The sequence below is a fragment of the Brachionichthys hirsutus genome, chromosome 8 (genome assembly GCF_040956055.1).
Source record: "Brachionichthys hirsutus isolate HB-005 chromosome 8, CSIRO-AGI_Bhir_v1, whole genome shotgun sequence".
Lineage (NCBI taxonomy): Eukaryota > Metazoa > Chordata > Actinopteri > Lophiiformes > Brachionichthyidae > Brachionichthys > Brachionichthys hirsutus.
In genome coordinates this window covers 15403329-15419000 of record NC_090904.1, presented here as the reverse complement: position 1 = coordinate 15419000, position 15672 = coordinate 15403329, and the positions used below count along the sequence as shown (strand labels likewise).

Here is a 15672-nt window from a genome sequence, read left to right as displayed (position 1 = left end):
TCACACAGTGAGAGCAAACGGAGCTCTTATTCCTGAATCATGTAATGTTTGACCTCTCAGACAACTGACATTAGGAAAGCAGCCCCCCCACCCCCCACCCCCCACCGCCAGCCCCGGGTGAATGCAAGAAGGAGCAATGCATCGGAGAGAAGGAGGAAAAGGTGACAAGAGGAGAAACATATCTGAAGTTGCCTCTGATGCCCCTTTTCTAACATGGGACAACTCGGCCTTCATCGGGTAGGAGATGTGGGGGGGGGGGGGGGGGGGAGGAGTCGGACGAGGCTGCTGCACACCCTGGAGGCCAAGCAAATATTTCACGGGTAATTTAATATGTGGAACATGCGACCAGGCTCCAGTCAGGATGCCGGCCTGCGTACGGACGGTTCTGGGAAGAAGGCGCGCGGCTCAAGGGATCAATTCCTGCAAGCCCCCTGGTGGTGGAAAGGACACCAGCAATTAGTGTTGCTCCCCCCAGGAGGCAAGTCAAGTCGACTGAATGTTTTTATTTTAGATTGTTCCGTAGCCCCCCCCCCCACACACACACACACACACAGCCTAGCCCTCCCCTGAGGTAGGCAGCTCCATTTAAGGTGGGGTGAAATGACATCACCGATCCTTATCCCCGCCTCCTCGCTCCTCCCAGCAAACCCTGAGGTAGAAACAAGAAAAGCACTCAGAGCACAGACCTCCCCCAAGCAGCTCGTTCCCCTCCTAACTGGATCTACTCCGTCCACACGGTGATCTGGATCAGCACCAGAAGGTTCTACATTGTTCTGGTATCTTTATGCACCAACATGAAAAGTAAACGTGAATCAGAGCTGATTTTTTAACTGATTCTTGAATCCATAAACGGGTTTAATGTTTAAATGTAATATTTGTTCCTGACCTCATTCTGTGTCTGATTCGATCGTGAGATAGACCCCCCCCCCCCCCCCCCACATGACTGTGTCAAACATCATAAACATCGGTCAATAATCAACCGAGATATTGAGGAACTAATTTTGAAGCTCCATTGACTGCAATGTAAGTGAAAAGGTCAAACTGATCCAGAATCCAGGATCTCCTCTGGATCGTCACCAAACTTTAACCATCTATTCCTGGAAACATTCCCGACAGGCCCTGGGAATTTCACCAAGATCCCTGGAGAACCTTTTGAGTTATCTTACTGACAAATGGACGGACAGACAAACAAACGCCAGCGATTACGTAACCTCCGCCTCGGCTCAGTGGAGGTAATGAACTGTTAAAAATAACAGGGGGGGGGGGGGGGGGGTAGAGTATAAAAACAGGGTTGAAAGCAGAGACTGACAGAACAAAACAGCAGAAGAAGAATTTGGAAATGTCTTTGCCGGTTGTTCCCTTTCGTGAGACGCCCGTGACGGCGTTCGGGCAGCCTGTTGGTCACATGATCGGAGGGGAGAGGAGGAGGAGCATCACAGCAGCTGACAGGAAGAGCCCAGCCCTGTCCTGGGACACCCTCTAGAAGCCCCCACCCTCCTTAGCCAGAAGAGGGAGACGCACACACACAGGATTGTGGGTCATTCCTTCCTGCCGCTGTCAGCGTAACACATTCATATACTCACATTACATGCTCCTACTTCCTCTTTAATATAAGATAGAATCTGCACCGACTTATTGCTGCTGTAACCTTTTTGAATACAGCATTCTTTTTCCAGTCTGAAAACAATACCTTTATTGAATTACGTCTTGGTTTTTAGTCAGAACTTGCCAGAGGAAGTCTGTTTTAAGTTGAATTCTGAAAGGTGACTAACATGCAGAAAAACAGTCCCAACTAATTTTCACAAACCTTTTCGTGAATATACTTGATTCCTTCAAGACAAGATTCCCATGCTCTTGGAACCTGGCGACACATCAACGGCAGAAGCTGGTCCACCCTAACGACAAGACACAAGCAGAGCAAAGTATTGTATGCCGTCTAGTGCAGGGAAGAGTACGGAGTACACAAACGGTACCAACCACTTACCGGGAGTTCAAACATGCCTTTAGAATATTAAATCCTGGATGATCAAGAAGGTTACGCTATGTTAGGTACAAGGTCATTGTAATTACATGTGTACAAGTACTACTGTACTACTGTACACCTCTACACTAAACTCCCCTGTTAATCCTACAGCACACTTCACTGCTGTCCTACATATCCTGAACTACTCTCATACTTCTTTAGTACTCCAGACTTCCTAGGGGGGGTGCGACAGAAAATAATTGAGAAGGACTGGTCTAAGGCCATGTACACATGTAGCCAGGGTTTGTTTTTACCGAATATCTTTCCCACTCCATTTTGAAAGTTTTCTTGTATCCACACAATCTCGTTTTTATAAAAAACTCCATCCACACGTAACCGCATATGCGTGTTGTTAAACATGAAAAACACCTTCGTTTATTGTGACAGAAATCTGCACTTTTGAGTCGATGATAGGCCAAACCGTAAAAAAGTATCTTGGAGATACACGTGTACATTTCAAGGTATTGCTGTATTCTGTTACGGGCTGTGCTAGGATCTGGACCCAAAAATACAGAGCAGACAAACTCGAAAATGGTTTTAAATATTTTAATGTCACACAATGTGATTTAAAAAAAAATACTTCATACACAAAAACTAAAATGTACTAGGAGATGTACTAGGCATCCAAAAAGATCAAACACAAAAACACTGGCGCACAAATACCGAGAAAACTGAGAGGATAATCTGGTGGGGGACTGTCAAACAAGTCAAGATTACCGGTATATCGGGTGGAACTGTAGGGGGCGATCTGGAGCAGGTGTTCCTCGTTCGGCCAATTAGTGCCTCCGGCTGTGCAGAAGCAGAAATCAAACAGCAATAATCAACATGACAACCCTCACAGTCTCTCTATCGCTCTCTCTGTGTTAGTCTTGCCTCCTATCTGTCTCTGTCTCTCTACCTATCTGTCTGTCTGTCTCTCTACCTATCTGTCTGTCTGTCTCTCTCTCCTCTTTCTCCAAACGGTCAATGATGAGATTTAGGTTCTGTCCAAGGTTTCTGCCTGTTAAAGGGAAGTTTTCCTTGCCTCCATTGCCAAAGTTCTTGCTTTTGTGCGACAAGTTGGGTTCTGTCTTTCCCTGCTCCGCCTATAAAGTGCTAAACAGAGACATTTTTATTTTATTCATCATCCTAAATCTCGGTTTTTATGTCTCTAACAAGCAGCTGTGCTCTTCTTATTAACACAACATGGCTTCTGTTAAATTACACACACACACACACACACACGCAGTGTTAAATGCCAAGCTGAAACATGAGACTAACTAATGAATGAGCGTCAGTCTGTTTTATTTTCAGACGCCAGTGTCACGTGAAACCTCCCAAATGTGACTTCTGAGTTTTCCAGTTGCTGTAGTTTCTCGTTTTGTGGATATTGTGGTTTGTCCTGAGCGATGACATCATTCCGTTGGACCGAGCTGCACTCTGGCGTTTGGAGCTGCTTGGAGCTGCTCAGATCAATGCACAGCTCACCTCTTTCCTCTGGTTCTGGTCCACCTCTGCTTATTGGTTGTGCATGAGCCTCATTACCATCAGCTGATCAGAGCAGCACGAAGGAAATAAGTGAAGTGTGCAAGTGGTCATGAGACGGGTTTTTGGAATTCCCATTAAAAGAAGACTGACTGGCGAGGTGCTGTTCATTAAACTGCCAGAGCTCAGCTCTGATTCGCCGATGGGGTTTTACAACAGTCCAGCCAAAGGTGATCATTCCGTCCCCACACAGTCGATCGACTCCACGGCGATAGTCAGGTGACGTTTCTTTTCACCCACTTCATATAAAAAACAAAACAATGCAAGCATGCGACTTAATAAGTGAAGGAAAATGGGGGCTTCTTTCAACATGTGAAAAATGTCTTTGTGTCTGTACGGGAATTTGTATCTGAAGAAAAACATTTTCCTGTACAAACGCAGCTTTAGCAAGTTTGTGCTGCACAATTTATATTTCCTTATCATAGTGGAGCTGTGGGTATTCTGGTTTAAACCTGAACCCAATGATGAACACAACTCGTGTGTGTGTGTGTGTGTGTGTGTGTGAGTGTGTGTGTGTGTGTGTGCAAAGGTTTTGTAAAAAAGAAAAGCAAAGATAATCACACAACAATAAGAACACAGGATGTATGCAATCCAGTACATGAGCACACAGGTGCATTTCACGTCGACATAAAAGGCGGCGTCGCTTTGGCTTTGTGATGACATCATGATTTCCACATCAATCCGTGCATATAAGACAAATCATCATCAATTTCTCCAAACTTTAGCCACAATTTTATCTTCTAAGTTGTTAAAGCTCTGATAAAAGGAACTTTGGGGACTTAGATTTTGTCCTCTTTAGGAAACACACGTGCACAGTTCCACGATGCCGTTGCCCCATTGGCTGCTGCTGATAAATGGATGAGTTGTTGACCAATCAGGAGCATGTGACCAGTAAATATGTAGACCGATCAGCGAACTGGCTGCTATCGCCCTGCCCTTCCATCACACGCACACACACACGCACACACACGCACACACACACGCACACGCTAAGACACAGACAGATCTCATCAGTCGTCACATCCAACATCATCGTAGGTCGCCAGACATCAATCATGCACAGCAAAGAACAAATCAGGTAAGAAATAACCTCCGTTAGTGTGTGTTTGAGCATCCGCTCACGGCACGAGACCAGATTGCTCGCATATTATACGTGTGTACTGGGACCAGTTCAACCAAGGAGTGACTTTTAAATAACTTCCAGACGGAACAGTCCCATATCTGGCAAATAGTGCAAATCGAATCAAAGTCGACCCAGAGATAAAAAAAAAAAAAAGTGAACAGAATCGAACTGCGGTGACAAAATGTAAAATTGATTCTTACATGTTTCTTCTCAGAACACACTCACTTGTTCTTTGTTTATTTAAAAAATAGTCAAATATCTTTAACACATTTGTTGATAAATATATGGTTTTCACTTAAGCGTGTCATTTCCATTTGCTGTCAGTGTTTCGTTTGTCAAAGGTGCTCTATAATTAGACATTAGATTGTTATTATAAATGAAAGTTATTTACAACTTTCTTCCCTTCTTTGTTCTACAGTCATGACGAATACCAGAAGACCGCTGATTGGTTGAAGTCTCATACCAAGCACCGCCCCCAGGTAGCGATCATTTGTGGGTCTGGACTTGGCATGCTCGCTGACACCCTGAAGTGTCAAGACGCCTTTCTTTATTCTGACATACCAGGCTTCCCTCAGAGCACAGGTACCCTCGACATACCTGATTTATCATCACTTTATGATTTATTGCTACGGTACATATGCTTTTTACGAGTATTGATTATACTACTCAAAAATGGATGCAAGTGTTTTGGCACTAGCACGATGATTGATTGATGATTGATTCTGATGCTGTGGTGAGGTCCACCACCGGGATCTGTTTTGGTGTGACGGCAAAATTCAGGACGTCCTTTTCTGCTTCTGTGAGCATTCTGTCCGACAGGTTGGTTACCGGATCCTCCCATTTATCAGTCTGCCCTGTGTTTCACGTCGTCCATCAAGCGTGACCAACCAACCGATTCTTCTTTTTTGCTCTTCATGATTTACCTGGATGACTGAGAACCTGCATAGATATGTCAGGGGAGTTTAGTGTAGAGGTGGGATGCACCAGGGATCAGCTCTGAGACCCTTTTCGGTTGCCATGGTGATGGATAGACTAACAGATGAGGTGAGACAGGAAGCTCCTCTGAATATGATGTTTGCAGATGACATTGTGATCTGCAGGTAGAGGAGAATCTAGAGAAGTGGAGGTCTGCTCTAGAAAAGAGAGGAATGAAGGTGAGCAGGAGTAAAACAGAGTACATGTGTGTACATGAGAAGGTCCCAGGGGGGACAGTGAAGCTACAAGGAAGAGACGGAAAGAAGGGAGAGGACTTCAGGTACCTCGGGTCAACAGAGCAGAGTGATGGAGAGAATGTGGAAAGGAGGTGAAGAATCGTGTGCAGGCAGGCTGGAACGGGGGGAGGAGAGTATCAGGTGTGCTCTGTGATAGGACGAAGGGACAGGTCTACAAGACAGTGGTGAGGACAGCCATGATGGACGGCTCAGAGACAGTGGTGAGGACAGCCATGATGGACGGCTTAGAGACAGTGGTGAGGACAGCCATGATGGACGGCTCAGAGACAGTGGTGAGGACAGACATGATGGACGGCTCAGAGACAGTGGTGAGGACAGACATGATGGACGGCTCAGAGACAGTGGTGAGGACAGACATGATGGACGGCTCAGAGACAGTGGGGAGGACAGCCATGATGGACGGCTTAGAGACAGTGGTGAGGACAGCCATGGTGGACGACTTAGAGACAGTGGTGAGGACAGCCATGATGGACGGCTTAGATACAGTGTTGAGGACAGCCATGATGGACGGCTTAGAGACAGTGGTGAGGACAGCCATGATGGACGGCTTAGAGACAGTGGTAAGGACAGCCATGATGGACGGCTTAGAGACAGTGGTGAGGACAGCCATGATGGACGGCTTAGAGACAGTGTCTCTGAGGAGAAGACAGGAGGCGGAGCTAGAAGTGGAGGAGATGATGATGCTGAGGTTCTCCTTGGGAGTGACCAGGTTGGACAGGATTAGAAATGAGACAGAGGGACAGTGAAGGTTAGACGTTTTGGAGACAAGGTCAGAGAGACCAGACTTTGATGGTTTGGACATGTCCAGAGGAGAGACAGGGACTATATCGGTAGAAGGATGCTGAGGATGGAACTGCCAGGGAACAGGACTAGAGGACGACCCAGGAGAAGAGACATGGACGTAGTGAGGGAGGACATGAGAGTGGCTGGTGTTGGGGAGGACGATGCAAAGGACAGGGCTAGAGGACGACCCAGGAGAAGAGACATGGACGTAGTGAGGGAGGACATGAGAGTGGCTGGTGTTGGGGAGGACGATGCAAAGGACAGGGTGAAGTGGAGAAGGTTGATTTGCTGTGGCGACCCTTCAGGGGACAAGACGAAAGGACACTATTCGTAGTGTCCTAAAGGCAGCTGATTGCATGTCAGTAAACTGAACATCCAGTATGTTACTAGCTAAATGTAACTTCATCAGTTTCATCATGTTGGGATTTGGCACCTAAACAGTGCAAAGATCAAGTAGAGTGTATACTAATATACAAAAATATTTACATACAGGTAATGCGAGGATTAAAAAAATATTACTGTGCAAATGTGTAAATATTACATGGCTACAGCGTGTATTATAGTCTACATGAAATAAATCTATCCATACAGAATACAGTGGTACCTCTGCTTACGAATGTCTCTACATCCGAAAGTTTCAGGTTACGAAGTATCTGAATGGGAAAATATTGCCTCTCGTTACGAAGGCGTTTCTGGATACGAAGTCAAAAATAGCTGCTCGTAGCTGCTCTGCCATTGGCTATCGCCTAAAATCTGCCTGGCAACCCGTTGCGTATGCGCGTATCCCAGCATGCTATTCGTGTCCCCCTCGTGTCACCCGGAAAAAGTGTTGACAAGTCGGGCTATTGCTCATTATGATGACGTCTGCCTCGCACATTTCCGACGGATTGTCAAAAGCCGGCAAAAGCAGACGTCATTGGATCAGTTTTTCAAGAAACGCGAGGCAGAAAACACCGCAAAGGACCAGTAAACAAAGAGGACAAAAAGTAACAGCTAACAGGTAGATTAATATTTAAAAAAAATATCATAATGTAGCGTCCGTCGGACGCTGGAATAAGCACACGACGGGTAACTCTCTGTGTGTGTGGGTGCCGCGAGGAGGAGGAGGAGAACGGGAGAGCTGCGGGAGCTACGCAGCTCTCCCGTTCCCCTCCTCCTCCTCGCGGCACCCACACACACACACCGCCCCTCCTCCCTGGATGCCTTTGCGGACTCTCTGCAGCGTAGGAATAATGAACACTCCTAAAACATGAACCGTTACAATACTTTTGCGGGGCTTGGAACGGATTAGTGCATTTACATTCAAAATGCGTCTCTACTTACGAAGTTTTCACGTTACGAAGCTAGTCCCGGAACGGATTAAATTCGTAAGTAGAGGTACCACTGTACTAGAAAGAATACTCAACGAGTGAAGCTAGCTAGCAGCGCTCGGCTATTTAGCGCCACCACCTGGCAGCTGCTCGTGTCTCAAAGCAAAATGATGCTCGTATCTGGGAAACACTCGTATGTCAAGTTATTACTGCACTTGTGTATTTCAATTATTCAGCATTTTAGAGTCGAAATTTGAACCTCCTGTTTTGCGTTTTGTGCTTCAGCTTTTTTTTGAAGCGCATAACCGAATCACATGAATGAGTAATTCAGTTTATATTTAGCTTCTAACTCGTTTTGGTTCTGACTCTTCTTTACAGTTCAAGGTCACGCAGGTCGGCTGGTTTTTGGGGAGCTGAAAGGGAAGACGTGTGTGTGCATGCAGGGTCGCTTCCACATGTATGAAGGTCATTCACTTTGCAAGGTACACACACACACACACACACACATACACACACACATTTAGCATAACATGTAAATATTGTGTCTCATTTATTTAAGCTATTAAGAAAAACAAGATATAGCAATTACAATATGATATTTTAGAATGTCCCATGACCTCCAGATTCAAAAGGGAAATTGTTGTTTAACTAAACAGATTAAATATGGATAAAAATAAAAACGTCCTCGTAACTGTTGGACAGCATCGGGGGCCGGTATGTTTTACCCAAAGTTTGACTTCTCAGCATATTTAGGCTGCTTTACGGCTGCAAAATAGTGCAAAATGTTTCCACCCTGCCAGAAGGCCCTTGAACACACCTCTTGTTTTACTGCATTTATAAATACATGCAGTACATTACACAATAAACATAAAGTTAGTTGTACATAGAGCAAACACACACACACAGTGTGTAAGCGGATTAAAGCACTTTGTAAAATGTAAATGTGACTGTAATCAGCAGCATGGGATCTGTTATGTGTGTGTGTGTGTGTGTGTGTGTGCGCGTGTGTGTGTGTGCGCGTGTCACATGCAGCGTTTTAACGGACTGCTGAATGCCACCGTTGTTGCCGCTCAGGATCTCTCAGTGGGAGTGTCATGCTGAGCTAACTGGCTAACTAGCTAGTGGGGAATGTCATTAATAAACTTACGCTTCGACAACATTTCCCATTTCCTCCGTTACATCGGAGTGTTTTCCATTTCAAAGCAGGATAGAGGAAGTTCTGCCTGGAAGGACACACCGAGGGCAAAACGACACCTGGAAGAACAAGCAGAATATATTACGTCTGAGAGTTCAACAATAATCAACCTGTCTGTCTGCCTGTCTGCCTGTCTGTCTGCCTGTCTGTCTGTCTGTCTGCCCGCCTGTCTGTCTGTCTGCCCGCCTGCCCGTCTGTCTGTCTGTCTGCCTGTCTGCCCGTCTGCCTGTCTGTCTGTGTGTCTGCCTGCCTGTCTGCCTGCCTGCCTGTCTGCCTGCCTGCCTATCTGCCTCTCTGTCTGCCTGCCTGTCTGTCTGCCTGCCTGCCTGTCTGCCTCTCTGTCTGCCTGTCTGTCTGCTTGTCTGTCTGCCTGTCTGCCTGCCTGCCTGTCTGCCTGCCTGCCTGTCTGCCTCTCTGTCTGCCTGTCTGTCTGCCTGTCTGCCCGCCTGCCTGTCTGCCTGCCTGCCTGTCTGCCTCTCTGTCTGCCTGTCTGTCTGCCTGTCTGTCTGCCTGTCTGCCCGCCTGCCTGTCTGTCTGTCTGTCTGTCTTCCCGCCTGCCCGTCTGCCTGTCTGCCTGTCTGTCTGCCCGCTTGCCCGTCCGTCTGGCCGTCTGTCTGCCTGTCTGCCCGTCTGCCTGCCCGCCTGCCCATCTGCCCGTCTGCCTGCATGCCCGTCTGCCCGTCTGCCCGTCTGCCCGTGTGCCCGTCTGCCCGTCTGCCCGTGTGCCTGCATGCCCGTCTGCCTGTCTGCCCGTGTGCCCGTCTGCCCGTCTGCCCGTCTGCCCGTGTGCCCGTGTGCCCGTGTGCCCGTGTGCCCGTCTGCCCGTCTGCCCGTCTGCCCGTCTGCCCGTGTGCCCGTGTGCCCGTCTGCCCGTCTGCCCGTGTGCCCGTCTGCCCGTGTGCCCGTCTGCCCGTCTGCCCGTCTGCCCGTCTGCCCGTCTGCCCGTGTGCCCGTGTGCCCGTCTGCCCGTCTGCCCGTCTGCCCGTGTGCCCGTCTGCCCGTCTGCCTGTCACCTATCACCTATCAGACGACGTTTCCAGTCCGTGTCTTTAAGCTGCTGGGGGTGGAGACTTTGATTGTAACGAATGCTGCCGGCTCATTGGCTGACGGCCTCCAGCCGGGTGACATCATGATCATAAAGGACCACGTCAGCTTCCCTGGAATGGCCGGCCTGAACCCGCTGAGCGGACCCAACGACGACAAGTAACCCGACACCAGGACGGTCGCTCCACCGTACGTCGTTCAGCATCCGCTCGCTGTTGAGGACTCGCTCTTTGCTGTTCGCAGGTTTGGGCCTCGTTTCCCAGCGATGTCAGGTTGCTACGACAAAGGCCTGGGTTCCATGGCGATGGAGATCGCCAAGCAGCAAGGCGTGGCCGGCCTCATGCAGGAGGGCGTGTACGCCATGGTGGGTGGGCCCACCTTTGAGAGCATTGCAGAGGCCAGGATGCTGCACCGGCTGGGCGTGGACGCTGTTGGTACGACGCTCGGAACGTCACATCTGCATCAACATCTGGTCTCAGAAACGTACTGGTACTTCCAGCGTACTGGTAATTCCAGCGTACTGGTACTTCCAGCGTACTGGTACTTCCAGCGTACTGGTAATTCCAGCGTACTGGTAATTCCAGCGTACTGGTAATTCCAGCGTACTGGTAATTCCAACATACTGGTAATTCCAACGTACTGGTAATTCCAGCGTACTGGTAATTCCAGCGTACTGGTACTTCCAGCGTACTGGTAATTCCAACGTACTGGTAATTCCAGCGTACTGGTAATTCCAGCGTACTGGTAATTCCAACGTACTGGTAATTCCAGCGTACTGGTAATTCCAACATACTGGTAATTCCAACGTACTGGTAATTCCAGCGTACTGGTAATTCCAACATACTGGTAATTCCAACGTACTGGTAATTCCAGCGTACTGGTAATTCCAACATACTGGTAATTCCAACGTACTGGTAATTCCAACGTACTGGTAATTCCAGCGTACTGGTAATTCCAGCGTACTGGTAATTCCAGCGTACTGGTCGATGCACTGGGAACATCTGGCCAGTAGCCTGTAGCATCCAGCACATGGTAATAAGAGATGCTGGATTAAATCGAGCATCGTCTGTAACATCAAATATTAAGACGTTATCATGAAGCTTTCCTTCGTCCCACGTGGACAGAGTTAGTTTTACTGATCACACTGAAGAAATAACATTTATAACTGATTGATTATCCTGTTATCAGCAGTAATATCCTCATCAGATAATATATAAATGTTTTACAACACAACAGGGATGAGTACGGCTCCTGAGGTTGTCATGGCAACTCACTGTGGTCTGAAAGTCTTCGGTCTCTCTCTGATCACCAACAAGGCAAGTAGACTGATCAACATATGGATGGATGGATGGATGGATGAATGGGAGGATGGCTGATGGGTGGATGGATGATGGGTAGATGGATGGATGATGGGAGGATGGATGGATGATGGGTGGATGGATGATGGGTAGATGGATGGATGATGGGAGGATGGATGGATGATGGGTGGATGGATGATGGGTAGATGGATGGATGATGGGAGGATGGATGGATGGATGAAAGGGAGGATGGATGATGGGTGGATGGATGATGGGTAGATGGATGGATGATGGGAGGATGGATGGATGCCTGGAGGATGGATGGATGATGGGTGGATGGATGGATGGATGGGAGGATGGATGGATGGATGATGGGTAGATGGATGGATGATGGGAGGATGGATGGGAGGATGGATGATGGGTGGATGGATGGATGAGGGGAGGATGGATGGATGGATGATGTGTGTATGGATGGATGGATGATGGATGGATGGATGGATGGAGGATGGATGGATGGATGGATGATGGGTGGATGGATGGGTGGATGGAGGATGGATGGATGATGTGTGGATGGATGGATGGATGGATGGATGGATGATGGGTGGATGGATGGAGGATGGATTGATGGATGGATGGATGGGTGGATGATGGAGGATGGATGGAGGATGGATGATGGATGGGTGGAGGATGGATGGATGGATGGATGGAGGATGGATGGATGGATGATGGGTGGATGGATGGAGGATGGTGGATGGATGGATGGATGGATGATGGATGGGTGGAGGATGGATGGATGGATGGATGGAGGATGGATGGATGATGGGTGGATGATGGATGGATGGATGGATGGGTGGATGATCGATGGGTGGATGATGGAGGATGGATGGAGGATGGATGGATGGATGGATAATGGATGGATGGATGATGGATGGATGGAGGATGGACGGATGATGGGTGGATGGATGGATGGATGGATGGAGGATGGATGGATGGATGGATAATGGATGGATGGAGAATGGATGGATGGATGGATGGATGGATGGATGGATGATGGATGGATGGATGGATGGATGATGGATGGATGGATGGGTGGAGGATGGATGGATGGATGGATGGATGATGGATGGATGGAGGATGGATGATGGGTGGATGATGGATGGATGATGGATGGATGGATAATGGATGGGTGGATGCTGGATGGGTGGATGATGGAGGATGGATGGATGGATGGATAATGGATGGATGGATGATGGATGGATGGAGGATGGATGGATGGATGGATAATGGATGGATGGATAATGGATGGATGGATGGATGATGGGTGGATGGATGGATGATGGATGGATGGATGGATGATGGAGGATGGATGGATGGATGGATGGATGGATGGATGGATGATGGATGGATGGATGGATGGATGGATGGATGATGGATGGATGGATGGAGGATGGATGGATAATGGATGGATGGATGGATGGAGGATGGATGATGGATGGATGGATGGATCGATGGATGGAGGATGGATGATGGATGGATGGATGGATAATGGATGGATAATGGATGGATGGATAGATGGTGGATGGATGGAGGATGGATGGAGGATGGATGATGGATGGATGGATGGATGGATGGATAATGGATGGATGGAGGATGGATGGATGGGTGGATAATGGATGGATAATGGATGGATGGAGGATGGATGGATGGATGGATAATGGATGGATGGATGGTGGATGGATGGAGGATGGATGGATGGATGGATGGATAATGGATGGATGGAGGATGGATGGATGGATGGATGATGGAGGATGGATGGATGGGTGGATGGGTGGATAATGGATGGAGGATGGATGGATGGATGGATGGATAATGGATGGATGGATGGTGGATGGATGGAGGATGGATGGAGGATGGATGATGGATGGATGGATGGAGGATGGATGGATGGATGGATGGATAATGGATGGATGGAGGATGGATGGATGGATGGATGATGGAGGATGGATGGATGGATGGATGGATGAATGGATGGATGGAGGATGGATGGCTGGGTGGATAATGGATGGATGGATAGATGGTGGATGGATGGAGGATGGATGATGGATGGATGGATGGATGGATAATGGATGGATGGAGGATGGATGATGGATGGATGGATGGATGGATGGATAATGGATGGATGGATGGTGGATGGATGGAGGATGGATGGAGGATGGATGATGGATGGATGGATGGATGGATGGATAATGGATGGATGGATGGTGGATGGATGGAGGATGGATGGAGGATGGATGATGGATGGATGGATGGATGGAGGATGGATGGATGGATGGATGGAGGATGGATGATGGATGGATGGATGGATGGATGGATAATGGATGGATGGATGGTGGATGGATGGAGGATGGATGGAGGATGGATGATGGATGGATGGATGGATGGTGGATGGATGGAGGATGGATGGAGGATGGATGATGGATGGATGGATGGATGGATAATGGATGGATGGAGGATGGATGGATAATGGATGGATGGATAATGGATGGATGGATGGTGGATGGATGGATGGAGGATGGATGATGGATGGATGGATGGATGGAGGATGGATGATGGATGGATGGAGGATGGATGGATGGATGGATGGATGGATGATGGATGGATGGATGGATCGATGGATGGAGGATGGATGATGGATGGATGGATGGATAATGGATGGATGGATAGATGGTGGATGGATGGAGGATGGATGGAGGATGGATGATGGATGGATGGATGGATGGATGGATAATGGATGGATGGAGGATGGATGGATGGGTGGATAATGGATGGATAATGGATGGATGGAGGATGGATGGATGGATGGATAATGGATGGATGGATGGTGGATGGATGGAGGATGGATGGATGGATGGATGGATAATGGATGGATGGAGGATGGATGGATGGATGGATGATGGAGGATGGATGGATGGGTGGATAATGGATGGAGGATGGATGGATGGATGGATGGATAATGGATGGATGGATGGTGGATGGATGGAGGATGGATGGAGGATGGATGATGGATGGATGGATGGAGGATGGATGGATGGATGGATGGATAATGGATGGATGGAGGATGGATGGATGGATGGATGATGGAGGATGGATGGATGGATGGATGGATGAATGGATGGATGGAGGATGGATGGCTGGGTGGATAATGGATGGATGGATAGATGGTGGATGGATGGAGGATGGATGATGGATGGATGGATGGATGGATAATGGATGGATGGAGGATGGATGATGGATGGATGGATAATGGATGGATGGATGGTGGATGGATGGAGGATGGATGGAGGATGGATGATGGATGGATGGATGGATGGATGGATAATGGATGGATGGATGGTGGATGGATGGAGGATGGATGGAGGATGGATGATGGATGGATGGATGGATGGAGGATGGATGGTGGATGGATGGAGGATGGATGGAGGATGGATGATGGATGGATGGATGGATGGATAATGGATGGATGGAGGATGGATGGATAATGGATGGATGGATGGAGGATGGATGATGGATGGATGGATGGATGGAGGATGGATGATGGATGGATGGAGGATGGATGGATGGATGGATGGATGGATGATGGAGGATGGATGGATGGAGGATGGATGGATGGATGGATGATGGAGGATGGATGGAGGACTCATGGAGGACTCACCTGTGGCAGGTGGTGAAGGCTTACGAGGACTTGGGCTCCGTGAACCATGAGGGCGTCCTGGAGGTCGGCCGACTCCGCTCTCACGCCGTGCAACAGCTGATAACTGAGCTGATTGGCAAGATGGAGGTCAACAACAACGACAACAACGCTGTCTAGAATCTAACACTTTGTATTTATCGTCATTCTGAATGCAGGATTCATGCTAACATTTATAGTGTATATATATATATACATTTATAGTATTTCATTAATTCTGTCACATTTGACTTGTCATTCCTCTGTGATTTAGAAGCTGCAGTGAATTGTGCCTCCTCTCAGGGGGAGCGTTTACACCCTCCTCTCAGGGGGCGGGGGCCTCTGAGGGGGTGTTTACACCCTCTTCTCAGGGGGCGGGGGCGTTTACACCCTCCTCTCAGGGGGCGGGGGCG

At 48.3% G+C, this 15672-nt stretch overlaps 1 protein-coding gene across 1 annotated transcript; it reads left to right on the top strand.

Annotated features, from left to right (window-relative positions):
• Window positions 1-4602: 4602 nt before the first annotated feature.
• Window positions 4603-15400, top strand: pnp4a (purine nucleoside phosphorylase 4a). Its single transcript, XM_068742417.1, has 7 exons — window positions 4603-4625; window positions 5089-5252; window positions 8374-8477; window positions 10218-10393; window positions 10478-10668; window positions 11471-11550; window positions 15254-15400. Exons 1-7 carry the CDS (start codon window positions 4603-4605, stop codon window positions 15398-15400), a joined length of 885 nt encoding a protein of 294 aa, XP_068598518.1.
• Window positions 15401-15672: the final 272 nt, after the last annotated feature.